The 27524-nt window shown below is 36.1% G+C and overlaps 1 protein-coding gene across 2 annotated transcripts; it reads left to right on the top strand.

The window, feature by feature from the left end:
- The first annotated feature begins 12150 nt into the window (after window positions 1–12150).
- Window positions 12151–27303, top strand: LOC131161801 (uncharacterized). Of its 2 annotated transcripts, none has more exons than XM_058117778.1 (5): window positions 12151–12429; window positions 13064–13630; window positions 24720–25982; window positions 26077–26147; window positions 26757–27303. In XM_058117778.1, exons 1-5 carry the CDS (start codon window positions 12307–12309, stop codon window positions 27103–27105), a joined length of 2373 nt encoding a protein of 790 aa, XP_057973761.1. In that variant the 5' UTR covers window positions 12151–12306; the 3' UTR covers window positions 27106–27303. The 2 variants fall into 2 exon arrangements, with proteins under 2 accessions (XP_057973761.1, XP_057973762.1); XM_058117779.1 differs by having other exon boundaries at window positions 12205–12429; window positions 26786–27303.
- Window positions 27304–27524: the final 221 nt, after the last annotated feature.

Genomic DNA, 27524 nt, shown 5'->3' with positions numbered 1-27524 from the left:
TATTGCAAATATAAATTAATTGTGCAAAAAATGCTATGGTCGCATGCTTATTCAATATGCTATTTGCCTTTGTGAATGTAAATTAGGAAGGAAGTGCTAGTGACAAGGAAATATTTACTCACTACCTTCAATTAACTAAATTAAAACTTCTCCATCCTCCACCAAGTATTATTATTATTATTTTTGGATTAACAACAGTATCCCAAACATTTTTTATTCAGACTAATCTGTTGCCTACGCTAACCATGCCCACAGCTAACACACGAGTACATGCTACAAATTTGAGGATAGTATGATATATTTTACTTTTCATTTTATACAAAAATATTATGTGGTTGATGTTGAATATCCTAATCCTTACGGTTATATACTTTGTGCAAGGAAAATATATATCATTTACTTGATTTTAGGGGAACAGTAGACCACAATGTGAAGAAGAAATTTTTAATTAGTATAATTCATCATTAAGAAATGTTATTGAGAATGTTTTCAGATTCTGAAAAAGAGATTTAAGATATTGACTCCCTTACCAACAAAACAACAAGTGTTTATTTTATTTTCTTGCATGACATTACAAACATTTTATTTTACTCTAACACATCATAATGAATTGTTTAAAGTGTAGAATGTTACTCTAACACATCATAATGAAATAATTAATGCTACATGAGCAAACTAATGAATAATCCAGGAAAGGTGATCACTGATCAAATTGTTTTGGAAAATGTTTCCTTAGAGGTGGAACGATGACAAGGTCATGTGTTCCAGAGTATGAAATAATTGATGCTACATGAGCAAATTGATGAAAAATTTGGGAGAGGTGATAATCTATCAAATTTTTTTTGGAACGTAATCATGTGTAATCTTTGTTCAACTTTGATTTAGTTGTATTAAGGTTGTATTTATATAATTTGGAGTTCAATGTAGTTTCAAGAGTTGCGCAATGGATGAATAAGAACTATATTTTATGTTAGAGTTGTGTAATGAATGTATAAGAAAAGAATTTAATGAAAGAAAGAGTGAAACCACTTTTTGTTTAAAAAGTGAGTATAAATTATTTTATAAAAGGAGATAGCCAAAAATCACTTATTTTATAAATTGCTTGCCATCAACACTAATTTTAAACATATCCAAACAAAATTTATGACTCTTAACACCTTTTTCAGTTTAATATTTATTATCATAACTTAATAAATTTATCATTTTCTTTAAGGTGGTTCCAAATGATTTTAAAAAGGGGAAGATTTTTCTATTATTATTATTATTATTATTCAAATTTAAATGGTTGTATGCATTAACTTTTAGGAAAATATTTAGTCGTTTAACATAATGTAGGGAATTTTTTGTGCAGGTAAAATCCAACAACATCTTACGAATTTTCCAAATATAACACTCTACCCCTTGAGTTATCAAAAACTACCATTAAACCCCTTGAGATTTAATTTTATTCACAAAATGAGCCTTCTATTAATTAACCGTTAATCAATTAAAAATTTTAATGAAAAAAAGTAAAATTTATCTTTAATATAATGACAGTTTTACCCTTTTATTCAATTTCAATGAGATAAATTAATAAAATAATATTAATTGAATAAATTAAGTTGAGAAAATTAGTAAGATAAGTGTAATATACTTTGAAAATGAAACTTATAAGTGAATCAAACATTCGCCAACTGGTTTGACTCAACCAATTGACAGAAATATGACAAAATAATTAAATTATTATTTAAAAATATTCAAAATGTATAAAAAATAAACAATACTAGTAATTCATTAAAAATAAATTAGATAATTATACTCTTCTAAAATATTTATTATATACATATTATACAAATTAAATGACTAAATATATTTTTAATACATAAAATTTCAAAATAAGCTCGAATCATCCAATAGTCGAATTAAGACTTATTTTCTAGGTATGGGTCTAGTTGAATATACCATATTTAATAACATAACAACTTGAATAAAATCAGGAATAATCAGTGAATTGTTTCAAATACAGGTCAATCAATTGATATAAATTTGAGTTATCTGTATCTACTTAGCATTCATATTCTACACATAGAAGAACTAGTGTTTAATTTTATAGTTTTTGTCACGCCCCGAACTCACGGATGGGTCTTAGGTGTGAATATAGTAACCTAACCTGTCCTGTATCAATTAAAAGATACATGATACTACACTGAACAAGGGTCCAACCTTGTGGGGTACACGTACACCCTATACACATTCACATACATATCCATACTCATCAAATACACAGTAGAAATGTTCTTTCTATACATACATCATACAATACCAGAATCTATACATAAACAAAATTTACGTTCCCAAAATATAGTACGTACTCCGGGTGTCTACAAAACCGAACAATGACAACCCGATTACAAAATTCGTACTTACGCAGGTACTAAACTTAGCTAATCGACAACCACACTCCCAAACGTTAGGATGCTAGTTTCGGCTACTTGAAGGACTTGAAAAACATTTGTATATTCAGGGTGAGACACCTCTCAGTGAGGAAGAAAATAGGTTATATCAATGTGTGGTATACAAGTGTTATTTCGACGTAAAACATAACACAATACAGTTTTAGTATTTTCACAATCCAGTTCCAATACATATGATACCATATGGTCAGTGTCGTCACACTCAAGCACATGATACCCTACAATAATCGAAACCTCACAGTGATATCGTTGCCAGTACGGTGTCCACTCATACCCATCGGTGACCAGCGGGAACAAACAGACGATATTTCACACCCTCAGATATAGAGCCGGACACTCTCGCCCACGGTAATTAGCCGAGACATGGTGTCATCGTACGGTAATTAGCCGCCCTTAACTGTTTTACAAAACTTGGAACAATTTTGAAACTCATGTTCTTATACTCATCAGCATACGATAATTAGCCGCCCCTTGCTGTTTTACAAAACTTGGAACATTTTACATACAACAGTTTATTCCATACTTATTTGAGCATACACAAATCATATCATTTTCAGTTCGAGAAACACAGTTTAATACAAATACAGGTGCGGTCATCCCATTACTACCATTTTATACAACATATGATTTTCTAACCAAAATAGAGAAGATACCCGAAACCCAAAATTTTTCCAAAAATTGTAACTCGAAAATCCCACATTTTAACCCAATAGATTTTCCCAAATAAGCAGTCAAAACATACATACGATCATAAACTACAGGTTTACCAATCCTGATTTCAAAAATAAGTAATATAAATAGAATCCCCTTACCTTAACCCGAAAACCAAAACACGAACTCTACGACACCAAAACTATGAACCGAATTCCCAAAACCTAAACATACAAGAACATACTTCACTATAATTCTTACTACTACATATATACCAAAACGAAAACAAAATTGGACCTTTACCTCGGTTTTGGGTCAAAACCCAAAAATCCTCGAAACGAATTTCTGATCTATTATAAACATAGAGATTCCTCTCCTAATCCACGTGGTAACGTTGGATCGTTGATTCCGAAAACTGACGGCCTAAAATCCTAGAGAGAGAGAGAGAGAGAGAATTCGAGTTCTAGAGACAGAGAGGTTTTTGGTTTCTTAACCATTAAGCAGGTGAAAAAGATATTTATAAACAAGTTGACCTGGCCAGAATCGTCAACGAGACGGCGTCCTCATCGACGAGCCACAAAAGGAAGTTTGTTGACGCCAAAGTGGCTTCATCGACAAGCCCGAGATTTCAGGATTTCCCAAAATCTCTTTGCATTTCCTCTCGACGAGCTACTGAATCTCATCGCCGAGCTAAACAAGAGGCTTCGTCGACAGGCAAAGAAGCCTTATTGACAAGCCCTGCAAATTTTTACCTTTAAATTTTCCTTCTCTTTTTTTCATTTATTTAATACACTTACCTCAGGTTGGGTTCTTACAACCTCCTCTCCTTACAAAAATTTCATCCTCAAAATTTGTAATCTCTCATTTACCAACTCAACTACATATCCAAACGCATACCCGACTCTAGAAAGAGCCGGTGGCCACTCACATAGCAGCCCCGTCCCAAATACATACATACTTTCACTTATGGCGGAGGAATACCGTGGTTAAATACATACTATCTCGGGAGTTCACAATATTACAAAATCCTCCCAGAGACCAACCACACAACATTACTACAATAGCAGAATATTACATATACACATACCCAAACCGATCATGCTATCAAAACTACTACTCGGAAAGACTGTGGATATTTCTAGCGTATTTTCGTCTCTAACTCCCAAAAAGCTTCCTTAACCACGTGATTCTGTCACAGTACCTTCACTAATGGTATCTCCTTGGTATGCAACTTCTGAACTTTACGGTTCAGAATCTGAACGAGTATCTCCTTGGTACAAAATTTCTGAACTTTACGGTCCAAAATATGAACGAGTATCTCCTCATACGCCAAAGCATCCCTAATATCTAAAGATTCTTAACTAATCACATACGACGGATCCGACACGTACCTTCTCAACATGGATAGGTGGAACATATCATGGATCCACGAGATAGCTGGGGGTAGTGTAGGCCACCAGACCCACTCATTCCAGTACTTAAATTGTCCTATATACCTCGGGCTCAGCTTACTCTTCCTTCCAAATCTCACCACCCCTTTCATCGGAGAGATTCTTAGAAATATCTTACCCCCAACCTCAAACTCCAACTCACGACGGTGAACATCCGTGTAGCTCTTCTACCAACTCTGAGCTGATTTAATCCTATCCTTGATCAATCTGACCTTCTCAGACGTCTGCTATACGAGTTCGGGCCCTAATATTTGCCGTTCACCGACTTCATCCCAATACAGAGGAGACCGACACCTCCGACCATACAACACCTCGAACGGTGCCATCCTGATACTAGCATAGAAGCTATTGTTATAGGCAAACTCCATTAATTGTAGAAACTAAATCCAACTACCACCGAAGTCTAACACACAAGCTCGTAACATATCCTCTAAATCTATATCGTCCTCTCTAACAGTCCATCAGTCTGGGGGTGGAACGCTGTACTAAAAGTAAGCTTCGTCCCCATTGCGTTCTATAAGTTCTTCTAGAATCGAGAAGTGAATCTCGGGTCTCGATTTGAAATAATGGACATCAGTATCCCGTGCATTCTGACTATCTCCTACACGTACAAATCTTCTAACCTACTCAAAGAGTAGCTAACCTTCATCGGTATGAAGTAAGCAGATTTAGTCAACCTGTCCGCGATTACCTAAATGACATTCTGCCCATGTAGTGTTGGTGGCAACCCGATGACAAAGTCCATGGAAATATGCTCCCATTTCCACTCCAGAATACTCAATGGCTATAATGGCCTTGTCGGCCTCTGATGTTCAACTTTCACCTGCTAAAACGTCAGACATTGCTCCACAAATAGTGCAATCTCCCGTTTCATGCCACTCCACCAGAAAGATTCGCGCAAATCTCAATACATCTTCGAACTACTCAGATGTACCGTATATAAGGAATGATGCGCCTCCTCTAGAATCGTCCTCCTTATCCCCTCGTCGTTCAGAACACATAGCCTGGTCCCAAACCTCAGCATACCTCCCTCAGAGATTTTAAAATCTGCAGCCAACCCTTATTGCACTTTCTCTACAACCTCAACTAACTCCGCATCATTAGCCCACGCGGCTTTAATCCTCTCAAATAACGTCGGCTGGTTCACCAAGCTAGCAATGAAAATCTGATGATTACCATCCACCAACTCCATGCCTAGACTTTCCAAATCTCGCCTGATATGATGCTGACCTACTACTATAAATATTGACTTGTGCTCTGACTTCCGACTCAACGCATCAGCTACCACTTTAGCTTTCCTTGGATGATAGCTAATGGTGCAATCGTAGTCCTTAATCAGTTCAAACCACCTTCTTTGCCTCATGTTCAACTCCTTTTGTGTGAAAAATTATTTGAGGCTCTTATGATCCGTGAAGATCTCACACTACTCACCGTATAAGTAGTGTCTCAAGATCTTCAACGCATATACTACCACCGCCAACTCCAGATCGTGCATGGGGTAATTCTTCTCGTACTCCTTGAGTTGCCGAAAAGCATAAGCAATTACTTTCCCCTGTTGCATCGGCACACATCCCAAACCCTTCAGCAATGCGTCGCTGTAAATCATAAAACCACTGTCCCCAGATGGGATGGTTAAAACTGGAGTAGTGACCAGTCGGTGTTTTAACTCCTAGAAACTCTGCTCGCACTCACCAGTCCAATCAAACCTCACACCCTTCCTCGTCAACCATGTCAGAGGGCCAAATAACTTAGAGAATTCCTCCACGAACCGCCGATAGTACCCAGCCAGTCCTAGGAAACTCTGAACATCTTGCATGCTCTTCAGTTTCACCTAGTCAACCACTGCTTCTATCTTTCCAATATCAACTGAGATACCACCCTTCGACACAACATGGCCTAGAAACACGACCTAATTCATTTTGAACTCGCATTTCTTTAGCTTAGCATGCAACTTCTTCTCTCATAGGACCTAGAGTACCAACCTCAAATGGTTTCCGTACTCTTCCGAACTCTTTGAATATATCAGAATATCGTCAATGAATACCACTACAAACTGATCCAGGTATTCATATAAAACCCTGTTCATTAGGTTCATAAATACCATCGGAGCGTTATCAACCCAAAAGGCATAACTAAAAACTCGTAGTGACTGTATCTGGTTCTGAAAGCTGTCTTCGCTACATCCTTAGTCCTAACTTTCACCTGATGATACCCTGACCGTAGATCAATCTTCGAAAAGACATGTGTTCCCTGTAGCTGGTCAAACAGATCATCTATACGAGGCAACAGGTATTAGTTCTTCACTGTTACCTTATTAATCTCACGATAATCAATGCACATTTGCATCGACCCGTCCTTCTTCCTCACGAACAACATTGGAGCTCCCTAAGGTGAAACACTAGGTCTGATAAAGCCCTTGTCCAGTAATCCTGCAACTGCTCCTTCAACTCTCTAAGTTCAGCTGGAGCCATTCGGTATAGAGGTTTAGAAATTGGCACCTTACGTGGTAGTAGATCAATAGCGAACTCCACCTCCTAATCAAGAGGTAAAACAGGTAAGTCTTCCGGAAATACATCCGAAAATTTGTTAACCACTCGGATATCTTCAAATTTCAAATCATCTCGAGGTGGTTCCTTCTCATAAGCTAGGTACCCCTGACAACCCTCCAAGAGTAACCTTCTCACCTGTATAGATGATAGAATATATGGTGTCGATTGCACACACGATCCCAAAAACTCATACTCCTACACTCTAGGAGGTTTGAACACTACTAGCTTCCTACGACAATCAATCACCGCATAGCTAAAGAATAACCAATCCATCCCCAGTATGACGTCAAATCCACACATGTCATACACTACTTGGTTCCTCGGTAGCAGCCTTCCCTGAATAACCACTGGGCAGTTCCTCAACATTCTACTACAAATCGTTACACTCCCATTCAGTGTAGCCATAGACAACCACTCATACATCACTTGGGTTTCAACCCCACACAGTTGCACAAAACTAGCAGATATAAAAGAATGGGTTGCTCCCGAATCAAACAAGTCAACAACTCTATTTGAAAGCAATAACATTGTACCTGTCACCACGTTTCCCACATGTTCCGCTTCTGTTGGAATAAGAGAGTACACCCTCGTCAGAGCCGTGTTTGCCTGATAGTTCCCTCGAGGCATCTAATTACTTCCACAGTTCTGGCTCTGTGCAGGCATATCACTTCTCTGTGCTTGACAGTTTTGGGATATGTGGCCTGGTTTGCCATAGTTGTAGCAGTTACCCCAGAACGACTAGCATTCACTGTTATGTCATTTACGACATCTAGTGTATGGTGCGGAAGATGGATCCCCCTGCGAACCCTGCCATTTGGTATTCTGGCGATAACCCGAACTATAGTTCTTCTTCTTCTTCCACTATCCCTATCGAAGACCAGACTGAGAACCAGAAGATACTGGCCTCTTCCTCTGTTTTTGTACCACCTCATCCCCCTGGAGGTCAGCCTCGACTATGGTAGCTTTATCCATCAGAACAGAAAACACTCGAATCTACAACATACCTACAAGCCTGCGAATGTCCTTCCTCAGACCCTTCTCGAACCTCCAAGCCTTCTTATACTCGTTCGAGATCAAATACTGTGCGAAACGAGATAACTCAATATATTTGGAAACATATCTCTGCACTGTCAGGGTTCCTTGAGTCAGGCTTGAGAACTCATCAGCCTTCGCATCTCGAGTGGAAGCCGGGAAGTATCTTCCTAAAAATACCTCCTTGAAACAGCTCCAAGTCATACCAGATGGACCAGCTCTCTGCTTCTCAAGCAGACTCATAGTCTTCCACCATCTTTTCGCTTCTCTTGCCAGTTGAAAGGTAGAATAGAGAACCTTCTGTTGGTCGATGTAGTGCAAAACTTTCAATATCTTCTTGGTCTTCTACACCCAATTCTCTACTACTATCGGATCGGGTCTTCTCGTAAACGTCGGAGGGTGCATGCGAGTGAACCTCTCTATGGTACAACCCGTGGCAGTAGGAAAGTGCTCACGTCTCCTAACACTTCACCCGATCTCTTGTATGACCTACATCGTCAAACCCCAAGGCATAGAAGGAGACCCATCACTCGCGGTTCCTTTAGAACTACTTTCCAAGTTGTTATCCTTGAGCTTCATTCTGAAAATAAGATAGGAATCAATTAGAATTCCTATATTCTACACAGTTAACACAATCATTGAAAGTTAATCATGTTAACTACAACTCTCATGGGTCCAAGCCTGTTTTACCACACCGACATGAAACCATCAATGGTTTACTGTGGTTTTACTGAAATCGTCATTCCACGAAAAACACAAAGCATCGCCAATAAGTCCCCGTCTAGCAACAAAACAACCCTCGACCTACTTTACCCATTTCCTACATCTTATACTCTAGTATGTACACATAGTTACGCCTAACCAAGTCTACAATACCTAACAACCTGGTTGTTGCTCTAATACCAAGTTGTCATGCCCCGAACCAGCGGATGGGTCCCAGGTGTGAATATAGTAACCTAACCTGTCTTTATATCAATTAAAACATACATGATACTACACTGAATGAGGGTCTGACCCCGTGGGGTACACATACACCCTACACACATTCACATACATACCCATACTCATCTAATACGCAGCGAAAATGTTCTTTCGATACACATATCATACGAAACCAGAGTCTATACATAAATATAATCTTCATTCCCAAAATACAATATGTACTCTGGGTGTTTGCAAAACCCAACAATGAAAACTCGGTTACCAAACCTGTGCTTACGCAGGTACTAAATGCAGCTAACCGACAATCATGCTCCTGAACGCTAGGATGTTAGTTTCGGTTACTCGAAGGACCTAAAAAACATTTGTATATTTAGGGTGAGACACCTCTTAGTAAGGAAGAAAAAATGTTATATTAGTGTGTGGCATACAAGTATTATTTCGACATAAAACATAACACAATACAGTTCTAGTAATTTCACAATCCAGTTCCAGTACATACGATACCAAACATATGGTCAGTGTCGTCACACTCAAGCACATGATACCTTGTAATAACCGAAGCTTTACAGCGATATTGTTGCTAGTACGGTGTCCACTTACACCCATCGATGACTAGCCGAAACAAACAAGCGATATTTCACACCCTCGAATATAAAGTCGGACACTCTTGCCCACGGTAATTAGCCGAGACATAGCGTCAGCGTATGGTAATTAGCTGCCCCTGGCTATTTTACAAAATCTGGAACAATTTTGGAACTCATGTTCCTATAGTCATCAGCATACGGTAATTAGCCGCCTCTAACTATTTTACAAAACCTGGAACATTCTACATACAACAGTTCATTCCACACTTATTTGAGCGTACACAAATCATATCGTTTTCAGTTCAAGAAATACAGTTTAATACAAATACAAGTACGGTCATCCCATTACTGCCATTTTAAACAACATATGATTTTCCAACCAAAATAGAAATGATACTCGAAACCCCAAATTTTTTCAAAAATTGTAACCCTAAAATCCTGCATTTTTACCTAATAGATTTTCCCAAATAAGTAGCCAAAACATACATACGATCGTAAACTATAAGTTTACTGATCCCGATTTAAAAAATAACTGATATAAACAGAATCCCATTACCTTAACCTGAAAACCAAAACACGAACTCTATGACTCCAAAACTACGAGTCGAGTTCCCAAAACCTAAACATCCAAAAACTATACTTCACTATAATTCTTACTACTACATATTTACCAAAACGAAAAGGAAATTAGAACCTTATCTCAATTTTGAGTCAAAACCCGAAAATCCTCGAAACGAATTTCTGATCCGCTATAAACGTAGAGATTCTCTTCTGATTCGCGTGGTAACGTTGGATCATTGATTCCGGCAACTAACGACCTGAAATCCTAGAGAAAGAGAGAAGATTCGAGTTATATATATATATATATATATATATATATATATATATATAGAGAGAGAGAGAGAGAGAGAGAGAGAGAGAGAGAGAGAGAGAGAGAGAGAGAGAGAGAGAGAGAGATTTTTGGTTTCTGACCCATTAAGCAAGTGAAAAAGATATTTATAAACAAGTTGACCCGGCCAGACTCATCGATGAGACGATGTCCTCGTCGACGAGCCACAGATGGAAGTTCATCGACGCCAAAGTGGCCTCGTCGACGAGCCTGAGATTTCAGGATTTCCCAAAATCTCTCGGCATCTTCTCGTTGACGAGCTACTGAATCTCGTCGCTGAACTAAACAAGAGGTTTCGTCAACAGGCAAAGAAGCCTCGTTGACGAGCCTTGCAAATTTTTACCTTTTAAATTTTCCTTCTCTTTTCTTCATTTATTTAATACACTTCCCTTGGGTTGGGTTCTTATAGTTTTAATTTATAAAAAATGAATTTTGAAGTTTACGTTTTTTTAACACTTTGTTTGATAGGTTACTTGAATTTAAAAATACCGAGTTATCTTTTATTTGTTTTATGTTGTGTTTAATCATTAAATTTTCAATAAATTACATCTAACAAACATTTTGTAACATTAGAATTACTATGTATTTTTTATTTATCATTATATTTTATTTATCATGTATTTTCTAAAAAATTGAAATAATACTATACTTTTTTGTTGTATTAATGTCAATTAGTTGATCCAATGTGATAAGCCAGTAGTTAAATTGCGACTTATTTTTTGGATCAGGTTGAATATACCATATTTAATAACAAAACAATTTGAATTAAATCAGGAGTAACCAGTGAATTGTTTCAAATAAATGTCAATCAATTAATATAAATTTGAGTTATCTTTATCAACTTAGCATTCATGTCCTACACATAGAAGAACTAGTATTTAATTTTATAGTTTTAATTTATAAAGAATGAATTTTGAAGTTTACGTTTTTTAACACTATGTTTGATAGGTGACTTGAATTTAAAAATAATGAGTTATCTTTTATGTGTTTTATGTTGTGTTTAATAATTAAATTTTTAATAAAGTACATCTAACAAACATTTTGCAGCATTATAATTACAAGGTATTTTTTATTTATCAATAAATTTTATTTATCATATATTTTCTTAAAAAAAATGAAATAATAAGAGAAATTTTTGTTATATGAATGTCAATTGGTTGATCCAATGCGATTGAACTGTTGGACCAATCAATTCAAGAATTACTTAAATTTTTGATTTGTTTAGTCAATTTTTAAGATATTATATTGATCAATTTTCTTAATTTAACTTATCAAATCAATGTCATTTTAAAATATCACTTTATTATATGTAATTTTTTTTTCCACATATACTTAACAAGTTGACTAAGATTATTAATCTATGCTTCATTTTATGAATAAAATTAAATTTTAAAGAATTTTTATTAATTTTTAAAAACTTGACGGGCTCCCAAATTTTAGATTTGAAGTTGTATTAGATTTGAATAAGATTTAATATAAAATTATATTAAAATTGAGAGCATAAATTTTACATATTAAATTTAAATTTATGTAAATTTAAATAAATTTTAATATATTTTTATATTATATCCTTTTCAAATCCAAATCCAATTTCAAATTGAAAGGCAATCTCCTAAGGAAACTGATTGTAGCCCAAAAAATGTGTGCCCCAGCTCCATCTTTGGTTTCCCGCCAAAAATTAAAGCACAAAAAAAATAAAATGTCTGTGCGCTTCAACTCGGCTACACAGCGCTCTCTCTCTCTCTCTCTCTAGGGATGGTTGCCAAAGACGAGAAAGATTCCAGCCTAGCAAACGAAACCCTAGATAATGAACAGTCTACTGCTCCTCATGTTCTTCAAATCGTCCAAGCAGTTCTCTTGGCCATGGAAGCTCCTGAGGTGACCCATTTCGTCAAAATTTTCCCTGTCTTAGTGTTTATTTGCATTTTCCGTGCTCCAGTTCATTTAGTTGAGAGACTTAGGGTTTCTTTCTGCCTTTGGACAAACGCAGCTTCATATGCTCTGTAATTTTGATTTGGGAGTGTCCTTTTAGAAATTCTTATTTCCAAAGAACTTATTTCTTAGGTTCTCAGTTCCAAATCTTTTCCAAGAAAACAAATTTGTAGAAAAAAAGAAAACGATTTGTTTTTTGTTAAAATGAATTGTTGGAAAGAAAGAAAACAAGCACCAATATCCCGTATTTTTACTTTCAGATTGGAAATGCGGAGATTTTGCTGCACAATTTTTTTTCGGCATGATTTTTTGGGAGACTGTACCAAGCGCATCTGCTTTCTAAAACGCATGGAAACTCAAGAAAACTTCGACACCCTGTTGGAGAATGATGCCAATTTACAAACTCTATTCTGTTTTCATCTCTTCTTTGACGTTTTCGTTTAATAATCCAACAGAATTTGGTTTGAGACTTGGGCGTTGACTAAACTTTTTAAATAGTCACTTCTCAATCTTCATGCTTGCAATTTTGTACATAGGCAGATTTTTAATCGTGTATTGATGTTTTTTTTTTTTTTTTCAGGGTCTAAAGCCGCCACTCTTGAAAAATTTGTACTATGTGCTTGTTAGTTTGACTTTAGACATACCAGCCTGTTCTAACTCCAGAGTGGCTTCAAATAACTTGGATTTGGAATTCCGACCAAATGGTTCCAAAAGGATGTTCAGATATTTATGTGATCTCTCTGATAATATTTTCAGAGAACTTCCTAAGAGGTTTAGAGAGTTATTCACTGCTTTACATGATTCTTCTAGTGTACAAGCAAGCTCGGATTTTGATATATGGGCCATGGCTGAAGAATTCAATCTTATTTTGAGATGTTGTTTGGTTTTCTTGAACTTGCTTGAGTATGACCTAAATCTTCTTTTGGAAAAATGCCGAGTCCTTCTTGCAATACTTAGCAGACTATGTTCTTCAAACTTCATTCATGGTGGTAAGAGAAATGCCTTCAGCTTTAAGAAGTTTGTTTCTTGTGAAGGTGCTTATGGCAATAATGTTAACATCACCTCCTTTTCCGAGGATTACATTGCCACTTTATCCTTCTTAGAACAGTCTGATCCGTGCCTTCCTTCTTTACGTCCAATGCTTGAGGTAATTTCGATGATGCCAACTTCTAGTTGTATTTATAGAAAAGCATGAGTTAAGCAATGCCTCATTTTTGGATGCAAAGTGTTATGCTAATAGGATGTTCCAGAAGCTGAGGTTTGATTCCATAAATATGGACAATCACACTAGCAACTGAGTCCATAAAATTTGTTACTGTTCATATAATCAAAAAATTTCTTGGCTAATAGTTGCTTGGAAAATAAGATTTTCCACAAAGTAAAATAGTTTAGTTTGAACAACAAACAACAGATTGTTTTGTATTGTGGACTGACAAATATATGACATCTGATATCTGTGTTCAGAGTGTCGAGGCACTTGCATTTTATCGCATGCTTCTTAAATTGCAGTTTTTCTGAATGTAATAGTATCTATTGAAAGTGTTTCCGGTCTTTGTTTTTTTTACAATGTAATGTGATATAAATTGAACGACATCAAATCTGTAGACATTATCTTGTGCTAGCCCATAGATCATGGCACATCTGTGGGGATAAGAGCCCAACTGTGTTTTCAAAGGCAAATGTCTAGAGTAGGGCACCGCACCCACTTTGTGTAAGACATCAAGGCAATAGTTGTGCCCTCCATTACACCAATTGTTTAAAAAATATTAGAAAATAAATTTTAGTAAAAAGATACATGGTTTTAAATAAGTGCCATTACATTATAGAATTTCAAGGCCAAGATACCAATGCAGACCATTACAGTGGTGGGTAAAAAATCGCAGCTGTAATGGCCATTATGCTTCCGTAACGGGCCGTAATGGGCGTTATGCTTCTGTTACAGGCTGTTACACCCTATTACACTATCGTTCCCTGCCGTAAGCCCTATATACTGAAAAATACCTCATTTTTTCCTGATTTTTCTGAGTTTTGGTGCATTTCTCCTTCTCACTAAAGTCAACCAGCTTAGATCCAGTGATCTATGGCTTCCAAAACAGAAATTTGTGCTTTGAATTGCCATCTAACAGTGATCTATGGCATCCCCTTCCCTTTGTCTGAAATTTTATCCATTTGGGAAGAAATTTGTTGCTGTTTGGAAGTGATTTGGGTAGATTTGAGTAAGAAATCAAGCTAGAGGCTTAGATCTTCCCAACAATTATCAATCTAATTCTTCCTAAGCAGTCTCCAATGTGGATCTTCCCAAGGTCTTGCTTCTTGCCTTACATCAATTCTCCCCTAGTTAGAAAAAATTCAGCCTTGAATTTTGAATTGTTGGAGGATCAAAATGGATAAGCAAACTTGGACTTTTCAAAAGCCAATGCTTAAATGAGGTAAGAAATCACGTTCCATTGGCAGCGCCATAAACTTGACTGGAGAATTAGAATCAATGAACTCATTAGGTATGACAAACTCTACAATAGGAATGTTTGAAGGACTTCGGAAGTCTTCAAATGCTTCCATTGTCTTGCTTGTAGTGTTTTCAGTTTAAGTAACTTTGACATGATCACTAACTGCTTATTCTTTGTCCTGGTTGGTTGGTAGAGTAGGCTTCAAAATGATATTCTTCCCTTTGTAGCGGACGATATATGTCTTCCCATGTCCTTGAGTTGCACTTGAATCATCCAACCAAGGTGAACCAAGTTGTACATGGTCAATGCTCATGGGTATGATGTCACACCAAACATGATAAAATCACCCATTTGATTAGGAACTAAACATCTTTCACAAACATGTATGGTAATGTTGTAAATCTAAGATATCTCATAAGGCAGTGGGTGAGGTTCCGAATGAAGTTGCATACGAGTGACTCCATTTCTAGAAACCATGTTCATAGGACATCTTGCATCAATGATGAATTTGCATACAGTTCCTCCACACTTGAGAAATGTGTGGAAATGCTTGAAATTGTGCCCAAGGTATGATAATGGCATTCCTTTGTCCAATAATTTGTCACCATGTTGTTAGATTTATGAATATATATGCTGCAGCTATATATAACACCAACAGCCCTTTAACACAATTTCCCACAAGCCTTACTCCCAATTTCTCAAAAACTATTTCGAATTCACCTTGATATTGATTGCCTTGCTGAATGAAACAAATTCACAAAGAAAACTCACATATTACAGCAGAAAAACCTGATTTTTTAATGCTGGCAGTGACAATTTCTAGGGTTTGGTGCCAAATTGTCACCCTTGCTTGCAATATGTTGTGTCCACAAGTAAAATATCTCCTTGCAGATCAAAATATCATGGAGAAAACCCAAAATATCATGGCTGGAGCAAATTCTTGCGAAATTGGAACAATGAGAAGGCTTAGGGAGGGTTTGACTCATAGGTCGCTGGCGCATGGGGCGCATGAGCCATCGGTGGCGACTTTTCGGCGATGAGTTTTGGGGCGAAGGGAGATCAAGGGATGGGGAGTATAGTGGTGTTGGTGGTGTGATGAGAAAGGCACAGGAGATTAGGGTTTTCGAAGTGCCAACGACTTGGAGATGTTTTGGCCGGTATGTGGGGTGTCTTCCGGTGGTTGGATGATGATGAAAACTGGAGGGGAAGAGGTGCGGGGGGTTCTGTTTTTGGTGATGTGGGTGGTGTTGTAGAGCCTAAGCTGGAAATTAGGTTTCAAAAAATGGGGCATGAGTAGAATTTTCTGAAAAGATAAGAATTGCATAACTTCTTGGATTTTTTTTAACTGAAATTTTAGAATAGTGATGATGAGATGAGAAACTAATAGAGAAGGAGAGATTAAGGGAGAGAATGGAAAAACAAAGATCGATATTTGGTTCTGATACCAAATTTCTAGCTTAGACTCTACAATTTTCATTGTCGTCCGACCATTGGAGAACATCCCACGCGCCAGTCAAAACATTTCAGCCATCGGCACTTTGAAAACCCTAACCTCTTGTGCTTTTCTCATTACACCACCAACACCACTATATTCCCCATCCATTGAATCTCCCTTCGCCCCAAAAATCATCTTCGGAAAGTTGACCCACGAGTGGATTCTCCCTGAGTCATCTATTGGTTCCAGTTTTGAGAGAATTTGCTCCAGCCATGATATTTTAGATTTTCTCCATGATATTTTGACTTGCAAGGAGATATTTTGTTGTGTACACAATATATTGCAAGCAAGCACGATAATTTTGGCATGAAACCTTGAAATAGCTGCTGCCAGAATAAAAAATCAGGTCTTATTGCTGCAATTTGAGAGTTTTGTCAGAATTTGTTTCATTCAGCATGACACTCAAGATCTAAGATGAACTCAATATATTTCTTGAAAATTGGGAGTCAAATTTATGGTTTTGCATGATTAGTTTTAGAATTGTGGGCAAGTGTGTTAAGAACTCTTGGTGATATATAGTTGCAGTATATGTAAGTCCAGCAATATGGTGACAAATTATTGGACAAAGGAATGGCACTTATCATACCTTGGGCACAATTTCACACGTTTCTCAAGTGTGGAGGAAATGTATGCAAATTCATCATTGATGGAAGATGTCCTATGAATGTGGTTTCTAGAAATGGAATCATTTGTATGCAACTTCATCCCCAACCTCACCCACTGCCTTATGAGATATCTTGGATTGACAATATTACCATGTTTGTGAAAGATGTTTAGTTCCTATCCAAATTGGTGACTATTTTGATAATGTTTGGCGTGATATCATACCCATGAACATTGGCCATGTATTATTTGGTATTCCTTGGTTGGATGATTTGGGTGCAACTCAAGGACATGGGAACACATATGTCTTTCACTACAAAGGAAGGAAAATCATTTTGAAGCTTGCCTTACCAACTAACCAAGACATGTCAAAGTTACTCAACTTGAAGACACTACAAGCAAGACAATGGAAGTGTTTGATGACATCCATTGTCCTTCAAACATTCTTATTGTAGAGTTTGTCATCCCTGATGAGTTCATTGATGCTAATTTTCTAGTCAAGTCTGGTGCTGCTAATGGAACGTGATTTCTTGCCTAGTTGATTAGTGGAGAGAATAGAAGATGAAAGAACTAAGAGAATTTCAGAATGCAGTGTCAGAGAAAGGAGAAGACAAGAAGAAGGAAGAAATAAAGAGAGGAGGATAAACTGCTGCAGGCAGAGTAGTGGGTTAAGGACAGAGCAGAAAATAGAGGGAAGGAGCTGCTGGATAGCAGAGAGAACGGAGAAAGAGAAGGAACAGTGAAGGCAAACAGAGATGAGGAAAGAAAAGAATACGAGGAAAGAAGAGAAGAGTGAGGGAGAATGGGTGGACTGAAAGCTAGAGAACAAAAAGAGAAGAGAGAAGAAGAAGAAGAAGCAGATAGGGAGCGAGAAGTTACTGAACAGAGGAGAGAAGGAAAGAAGAAGAGAGGGAGAAGAATAGGGCAGAAGAGAAGAGAAAAGGGGACAATGTGGGGATTAAAATGGAAGAATGGAGGTCAAAGTTGGGCTCTGATACCAAATGATGTAGGGACAACATCAAGGTTCTGCAGCCATGGGAGAATTTAGAAGAAAAAGAAGAGAGGGAGGAAAGGGAATGGAGGAGAGAGTAGATACCAAGGGGCAACTCATGTTCAATTCCAATTCAAAATCATCAACAACTGCCTACAACATGGCTTTCACACACTATTTATAAAAAAGCCTCTCTTCACATGATATTACACATAAACACCTAAAACTACATTACATTACAAACATACCCCTACTTTACACAAATATTGCAAACATACCTCTAAATACACATAATCCTGCACTAATTAATAGTAAACAAACATAATAAACTACTAACAAAACTCAACAATCCTCGATCCAGTTCTTCTAAGTATTCTCCAACCCAAGGTCTTGCTTCTTACCCTACATCAAAGGGGGTTTAGGAATGGGAGGCACTTTGTGTTCGTGAGTTCCTAACTTCCTGTTCATGGGTTTGCCTACTTGCTAGCATGTACAATTTATCCCACTCTACTCTTATTTAAGGCATGTTTGGTATCATTGCCGTTTTCTATTTTCTGTTTTTTTTTCTCCACTGTGAAAAAACATATTATAAAAATGCGATTGTTTCTGTTGCCGGTTTTCAGCTGTTTGCCAAAACACTAAAAACCAAATTTTATGGTTTTCAGTTGTTTTGACAACCTATTGCTAGAAAATTTAATATCCAAAAATAGTTATTTTGGATTAAGTTATTCATTTTATACATTTTTAAATTAAAATAAAAAATTAAATGATCATATGAATTTAAATATAATTAAAATAAAAATATACATAAATTTCAAAAAATAGTAATAAAGCCAATTACAAAATAATTTTACTATTTTTCAATTGTCATGTCCAATAAAATTTTTATTGTAAAGTAAATTTTGAAAGTAGAATAATTATAATAAATTTTATTTTTATTATAGTAATTTTTATTGTGTTTTATTTGTAATTTTATTATTTTAGTCATATTTTTATAAATATTTTGATTTAAAGATGAAAATGTGAATTTTTTTTAATTAGGTTTTTAACTTGTATTAGTTTTATAAATGTTAACCAAACAGGTTGCTGGCTTCTAGCTTTTAGTTTCTGTTTTTGGCTTTTGGTTTTCGTTTCTTTAATTTTTGACAATGATACCAAAATGCCCCTTATTTATTTATTTATTGCTAAAGTAGGTTAAGCAGCTTATTAGCTTAGTTAATTAATTTGCTGCTTATGACTTAAGCTTAAACAATGCTTATAGCTTAAGTGCTTAATTAATTAATTTTCTACTTATAGCTTAAGTTATGCAACATTTATAGCTTGGCTATTTCCACTTACTATTTAGTTTCTTATACTTTTAATTGCTAATTTTCTACGTTTATAGCTTAACTAATTAATTTACTTAATGAGCCTGAATTGCCTAATCCCTAATGGCCTGAATTGCTATGCTTAGTTATTGGTATTTTTAATTTTATATTTTAAAAATTAAAATTGTAGAAAGTACAAAAGAAAATATAACTATTTAGTACTAACTATTAAGTATTAAGTACAATGAAACTATTATCTATTTAGTCTTAAATTGCTTAATGGGCCTACATTGCTTAACCCCTAATGTCCTATATGTAACTATTTCACATACTGATACTGATATTAATGAATTTCATGTGTATGTATAATTGTATATTGATTCATTTTATGTCTCTAATTAATTTGTTTTTATTTTCAATTACATTTCTAAATTTTTTAATCATTAAGTAGTGGAAAGTATAAAAAATGTGATTTTTCCTGTAAACAACACACTAAAATTAATATAAAAATCATGTTGCATGTTAAAACGTGTTTGTTCATTGAATAAAAGTGGTCAAATTAAAAATCATGTTTTAAAGGATTCCATGCTTATTCTTCAATTTTGGCATTATGCATGAAAAAAATTCATGGCTGCCGCAACCACTTCCCATTATGTAACATCCACTTCTCCTATGTCTTGCGACACATGCAACCGCAATTTAAAACTATGAAAAGATAATAGAGGATTTCAATAACAAAAAAATTTATGAACATAAAATTATTTATACTGATTTGTATCTTGTAATTGTTAAGGGGGAAAGTTCGGAGTTTACATGCAAGTGTTCATGAATGCTATAGAGGAGGCAGCATCTTAGTGGTTCTATGAAGTTGCCACGTTGTCCACACCCCAAGGAGAAGGTCAATCACGACCTTCACTCTAGCAACCATAGCTTGGTTGCCATAATAGGCCTTGCAAATAAGGAGAGTGGGCATAAAATGTGTCCATACATTGGCAAATGACTAATTGGCCATGATTGAGGTGAATCCTGGATTACTTGCTGAGGTAGTTGAGAAGCACCTTGAGTTGTCAATAAATATCATTAGACGGTTCCTCATTGTTCTTGAGGAAGCACGTTTCTCGAGTACTTCTGCTCATAGTTGTCAAATTGAAAATTCGAATTGAAATTCCACTTTTGGGAGTCGAGAATTGAGAATCGAATGGAATAGTAAGATTTGGTAAATTTTCAAAAATCATATCTAAATGACATGCATATGTTGATATACAAACAAGCAGCAAAATGATAAAATACAATTAACTTTTGATAATAAAAGAATCATATTTCATGTGTAGGCTTCCCTAAACAAATGAAAGGCAAGAGAATGAGTTAGGAAATATTAATAAAATAATGAACTTTATGCTGTTAAGGGAAGGAATCAAGAAAAAAAAAAAAGCTTTTAGTGTTTATCAATTTAAAAAAAAAAATAAAAAATATTTCATGCATATTATTTCTCGGATTAAAAATAAAAAAACAATTAACCTAAAAAATTGATGTAATTGAACAAACTACTAAAAGAACAAATTTTTGAATCTTAATAACACAATGAAACATAAGTATCACCATAGCCGTTGAATGTTTCGCTCCTTAATGGTAGAGCATTTTACTCCTAGAGCGAAGAATGGTTTTGTGAAGGCAAGATAAGACCTAAAGTTCTATTTTTTCTTCTTTTTAAACACAAAATTGACATAGACAAGGAATGGAAGGTAATTGTGTAAAAATAAAGAAATAAAAAAGTAAGGAATGGTTTTTTTGGTGTTTTAAAACTAGTTGGGTTTTTTAGGCTATGATAGGTAAAGAATTGTGTGAATCGATAGATTCAACAACAATTTAGTTGATTTTAGACTTGCTAGTAAGATTTGAATCGATTTAGTGCGAAATTGATGCAAATTGTATGAATCGAATCATGAATTGTAAGATTCTAATAACTATGCTTCTGCTTACGATATCTATCTCACTCTCACCCAAAAAAAAAAAAAACTAGTGTTTATGTTCTGCACTTTTTTTCATAAAAATAAAAGGGCTTGGGCTTTCATGATTTTTAAGCTTTAATGATTGTTGTCTTGTGAATTTTGATTAAGTGGGCAAGGATATATTACTATATGGGAATCCATACCAACAAAGCACATGCTTCATAGTAAGGTGTGCTAGAGATCTATCATAGTCGTATGCCTTAGTTAAGGCATGTGCCTTTTAGGTCAACTATCTTATATTTTATTTTTAGGTGGCAGTAATGGGATCGACAATATAGAAATTCCTCATTTCTTCTTGCAGGAAGTGGGCAAGAAGTGGAAATGTTGCCTCCAAAGATGAGGCTGATGGAGGGTCGTCTAGGCCAGCACCAATTATGGTCTTTAATGAGCTCTGGCACTTTCGCAAGAAGAGATACCCACCTCTGAGTGAAAATGAGGCCCATAATGGTCAAGGAGGGGGCTATGAGGGTGCCAACTATCATGAAAGAAAGAGATGGAGTTTCCATTTCCAACTCTAAACTTGATTAAGGGGTAGTCCTTGTGTCTTGCTTTTAGAATTTTTTTCCAGGTTCAGGTGTTTTGTCCAGAGGCCTTGAGGGACTGGAAGTTGTCATTTTTTATTTTATATGAGTGCATCCAAATGACCCAAAGAAGGTCTTTGTTGTGCAAATGAACCACAAGAGCTTAATCATTGTCACATCACTCCATTTGGTGAGTAGTTTGAGATTCAGTCCTCCCTCTTCAATGGGCTTGCACGTATTTTTTCCACTTTAACTTTGCATCTGTGGGTGTTCTAATTATTGCCTTTCCAAAGAAGGCTTCGAGCCTTTCTCAATTTCATTGTAAACTGCTTAAGGCAGGAAGTTGGATGTTGTCCTGTAGATATGAATGCCTGGAAGGACAGTTTTGATCAACTGGAGCCTCCCTGCATAGGAGAGGTAATTGTGACTCCAATTGTGAATCCTACTTGTGATCTTCTCGATGAGGGGTTCACAATCAATCTTTCTCAGCCTTTTTTTGGATAGGGGGGAGCCTAGGTGTTTAACTGGTAAACTTTCCACTTTGAAGCCCAGAATACTGGTAATATCAGAAATATGGTCTAAGGAGGCACTGACAGTGTTGATTTCGGTTTGTTTGGATTGCATCTGAGATCTGTCAGATGGTAGAAATAATCAAGTACATTTTTAACGCAGATTGCAGAGTCCGTGTTTCCTTTGGCAAGAATCAGCTGGTCGTCTGCAAAACGAAGGTTAACGAGGTTGAGCCTTTTGCAATATGGGTGAAAAGCAAGTTTACCTTTCTGAGCGGCAAATTGGAGGAGACAAGTGAGAACTTCCATAACCAGAACAAATAAATAGGGGTAGATGGGATTACCCTTCCTGATGCCAATTCCTGACTGAACCATTAAGAAAAATAGAGTAAGATGGGGTGGTGATGCATTCCTGAATCCAACCAACAAAGGGCTCAGGGGTATCAATGGTTTTTGAGAGGAGAATGACAAAACTCCAGTTAAGGGAGTCAAAAGCCTTCATAAGATCCACTTTCATAGCCAGCCTTAGAGATTGGAGACTAAGGTGGTAGTTGTGAAGGAGTACTTGGGCTAACAGAACATTATCATGAATGCATCTCCCTTTCACGAAATCTGTTTGATTGAGACTGACAAAGGAGCCAATGTAAGCTTGAAGTCTATTGGCTAAGATTTTATTTATACATTTGTAAATGAGATTGCACAAGCAATTGGTCTGAAGTCTTTAGCAGAACTGGGATTTTCAATTTTGGGGACAAGAACCAAGAAGGTTAAGTTCATTTGCTTGAGAAGCTTTGCGTCTTTGAAGGACAGCACAGCTTCACTTACATCTTAACCTACAATGTGCCAACAAGATTAAAAATAATTTTGCATTATAACTGTCTGTGTGGCTTCAGCTTTGAATGTAGAGAATATCTCTTCTTCAAATGTCCCACTTCTCTGCAAATCTACTCACTTAGCACTCAGCATCTCTTGATTTCTAAGCCTCATCCAACCTGTGCAAACAACTTGAACAAGCTCTCATGCTTCAGCAACTCCCCCAGAGATGGGTATTTTCCATCTATCATATTTGGAAAACAAGGGATCACATCCTGTTTGAGAATGGGACTCCTAACCTGGAGATCATTGCAAGCCAAATCTGCCTAGATGTGAAGACTAAATGCTATGAGGCCAAGAACCTAAAGAATTTATTTTGTTAATCTGTAGTCTTACTCCATTTCTGTAATCTCTCTTGCATCTCATTGCTTTTTTCTATCTATCACACAACTGAGCCTTGTCTTTCCCCAAAAAAAAAAAAGTAAGGTGAGGCTGATGGTGCTGCTAAAAAGGATGCTGGAGTTGGAGGGTGAGGAGCAGTTGAATTTGTCTTTGTGCTGAGAGAATGAATTTTTCAGATGAGTTTTGGTGGATAAAAATATGTTCCAGAAATTAACTTGATTGTAGGTTCTCTTTTTAAGGTTTTCCAAACAGAATATTTGAAAAAAATTTATTTTGGATATCTCCTCCAAGTGAAAATCCTGCCTGGAATACATTATCCAACATGCCTACATTCATTACTAGTTTCAAAAGCTCCTATAACTAATATGAAAGTTAATTATTCTCTTTTGTTTCATTATCTGTGGCTTCTATCATTAACACTATTTATATAGAGAATCTTTGTCATAGTTTAAAAGGAGGGAGGATCATTATATAGAATATTTATTCGCTATATTAAAGAATTCTATTCTTGTTAATTTACAATATTTTTCTTTTTTGTTTAATTTCTGGGCAACTGAATGTTATTAATGTTAATAAGTGGTGGTAAATATGTCAAACCTGTCATTGCTTTTGAAAATTTCCTCTAATGTATTGCTGCGAAATTTATTATGTTGCCTTCTGTCCAATAAGGTTCAGTACTGGTAAATGGTAATATGTATTGCAATGCTTGTGTCATTATTTATTCATTGATATATATTATTGGCATATCTTCCACTTGATCTGAGTATATTAAAGTAATGATACTAATTGATGAACATATATCTAACTATATTCTCTTTTTTATCCATACTTCAATCGAAATGCTTGAGCAACTTTCTCATTCTTTCTTGTTTACTTCAATAGAATACTTCCACTTTGGTGTTCATATCTTGGGGGTTCCCTCTGCCATTTATGCATCGGATGTGATTCCCTTTGATTTGATTCTGCTCCTAGCCAATGTTGAGAAATTTAAAATATTGTTTACTAATTTCATCGTGCACTAAAATTTTATATTTTTTCCCTGAATTTTTTTTTTAATTTATTTTTCCTGACCAGCCAGGCACTTGTGTCAGAATGTCATTGCTGCCATGAGCAACTTAATGCGGAAATTTTGTTTCCAGGTTTTTCTGGATGAGCTATTGGTGCATAGACCATTGAGGCAGTACTTCCTGTTGGCTGATTCTGTTTCTTCTGCAAGTGAAATTCTGTTTATCTGGCACTCTAGTCATGATGACATTGGGTGTGTGCTGGAGGTCATTTCTGCTCATTTTCTCCTATCAATTTCTGATGAGCATGCACTTGAAAAGTTTCTTGGTGGATTATGTTGTCTGCATAGTAAGAATTCCAGAGTTTGCGAGCTGAGCCTGATTGCAGCCATATCATTGCTTCAGAACCCTGTCATCCTTTCTGCACCCAAAATTTTCCAGGCATATTTAGTTTCACTAGTTTCTGAAACCTTAATAGTTTATGATTCCATCGGTGGAATGGCTACTGAGAACATGGCACCAGATATTAGATTTATGGGTAGCTACTTAACAGCATTTGAAAGATCAATCATCTTGTATAATAGGCACATGTCTGCTTTGCAAATGGGTGGCCATTCTACAGATAAAAACTCTTTCGTCAAATCATGTAAATTTGTGGGGTTTCCTGAGTCATATTTTGAATCTTATATTCAACCAGTTACAAGAAATAGAATTAACAATCTAATTACTAAGTTAGACGATTCATGGCATTCGTATTTATGCCATATGTTCTCTAGAACAAAAACTGATCTGCTAACTGCTTCGATTGCATTCATAAGGGAGCACAAATATGTTCTTGAAAAAAAATGCAGAGATGATATTTTATCTCTCTTACATAGCATATTAATGAGGGCATATTCTGAAAACAATGATATTTTGTTGCAAAAACTGGGGGATAGAAGTCCACAAGATATTTTTCTTCTTGCATCCATATTGAAACTCATGGGCAGTTCAATGTTGCAAGCTGTTTGGTGTTTGAGGCATGGTGCAGATGTGGCTTGTCTAAGGTCCTTGAAAGAACTCTCCTCGCGTATGGAATATGAATCTCTAGTGGATATTATTGGCTGTTTTCAGCATATCAATATCCAACTGCCAATTCAGAAGTTCCTATTTGATGCAATGGAAGCTCAACCAACAAAGCATAAGGAGTCCAAGTTGATGCTTGTGCATTTTTCTGGCTTGCTTTCATTAAGTTTTGTCAGTGGACTCGATTTCTTAGTGAAATGCTGCATCTTTATAATGATGCCACTAATGAATTTATTTATTTTTGAAGAGGGTAACTTAGATGCATTGAGATCATTGCTTGTTTCTGGATCAGAATCTTTGCCATCTGCGTTTTCTCCTCTTAATGTTCAAGAGGTGATTTTTTTCTTCATCCATTTCATGTGTGGCTTTGTTATGTTTATTCCTTGCTCTCTCTTCCATGTTTTGAAATAGCTGAACAATGATGCAGGCCCAGGAACACCAGGAATCTAGCCTACTTGTTGCATCGAAATTTCAAAAGTTACAGACGCAGTTCTCAAGGTGTGTGATTTACTGAGTCTGTCATCGAAGCATAAGCATTCAACGCTGCAATATCTTTTGTTTGTTTCTTGATAGTTTATATCTGCATCAGTTTTATTTGAATTATTGGCTGTTGATACATTTTTTTCAGAATATTTTTACGTAGGATTTTTATTTTAGAACTTTACTCAAGATGAAATCCCATAATGTATGTTATTTGTATAGGACTAAAATTATAGAATGCAAATTTAGCAATAACAGACTAGGAAGGAGTGGTTGATATTAATGCTAGGTAGCTAATGATTGCGGTCATTTTTCAACGAAGTAGTCACTGTAATGGAGCAGTAGAACAAAAGTTGGAAGGCTAAACTGGAGCAGCACCTATGGAGATGTGTCATAGAAAAAATGTATGCATATATTTGTGTGATCACCCTTAAGACCACATCCAACTGCAATGATACTTTGATACTAGATAAATTTTGAGCATAAAGAGCTTAATTTTTGTAGTGGCAACACTGGCATTGACTGAACTATATGAGGAGTTTTAAAATTACAGTTAGGTTCCTATATTTTATGCATTGCCTTTGCATTTCAAAATAATTTTTGATTTTGCCGTCTCTCCTTTCACAGCATGGATTCTCCTGCAATTGAATATACAGAAACTGAAGACACGTCAGTAGAAAAAGGAAAAGATGTTTCTGCCCTCAATAATGTAAAGGATCGTGGTGTTGTCATAGAAGAGAAAGCAGAGGAAACCTGCAGTGGGGAAATTTTTCTCAAGTGTGTTCTAGGAGTCCCTGAAAAATCACCTGATTTCGAAGATCTAGCTGATTTCATCGAGTGTAAGCAGGGAAAGGATTATTCTGGCTGGTTGAAGAATCGACAAAGATTTCGAAAGTGGAAAAGTGAGAAAACAGCTGTTTTAAGGTGGAAGAGAAAGAAGAAGATTTGGAAACTTTTTAAGAAAACGAAAGTTTAGATTTTGTACTTGGTGTGATACCATGGTATCAATTGGTATGGCTGACTTTGTATTCATGTCTTTCCTCTCCTCCCCCATCCCCCCTCCACTCACCCCCCAATAGTTGAAAAACAAGTTGTGTATATATGTTGTAGAGACAACATTCTTTAGACATCACAAATTAATGTTAGTTATTGTAATATCAAACAAAGCTAAATATCATCATTTAGAGCATAATATCAACAAGGAATTTCCCCCCTTTTTGTCAGCAGCAAAAAAGAAATAGGGAGTCCTAGTAGTAGTAGTAAAAACACGTGCACATAACCCAAACAAATGTTTAATACGTCACATAGCAAAAATCAATAAACATCATTACTTCAGTAGGGGGGTGGTGGTTGGACCAAGGCTAAAATTTCCTTACCCTGCTTTAGATTTTCTCC

Source organism: Malania oleifera, chromosome 8 (genome assembly GCF_029873635.1).
Source record: "Malania oleifera isolate guangnan ecotype guangnan chromosome 8, ASM2987363v1, whole genome shotgun sequence".
NCBI classification, from domain to species: Eukaryota; Viridiplantae; Streptophyta; class Magnoliopsida; order Santalales; family Ximeniaceae; genus Malania; species Malania oleifera.
Note: the sequence above shows the minus strand (reverse complement) of the source record. Positions and strands in the feature narration are given on the sequence as shown.

What these genes read in the sequence shown, in the direction of transcription:
- LOC131161801 (XM_058117778.1), top strand. Translation starts at nt 12,307, where the DNA reads ATGGTTGCCAAAGACGAGAAAGATTCCAGCCTAGCAAACGAAACCCTA. An exon ending in TGGCCATGGAAGCTCCTGAG is followed by an intron (nt 12,430 to 13,063) that starts GTGACCCATTTC and finishes TTTTTTTTTCAG; the next exon opens with GGTCTAAAGCCGCCACTCTT. An exon ending in CTTTACGTCCAATGCTTGAG is followed by an intron (nt 13,631 to 24,719) that starts GTAATTTCGATG and finishes TTTTGTTTCCAG; the next exon opens with GTTTTTCTGGATGAGCTATT.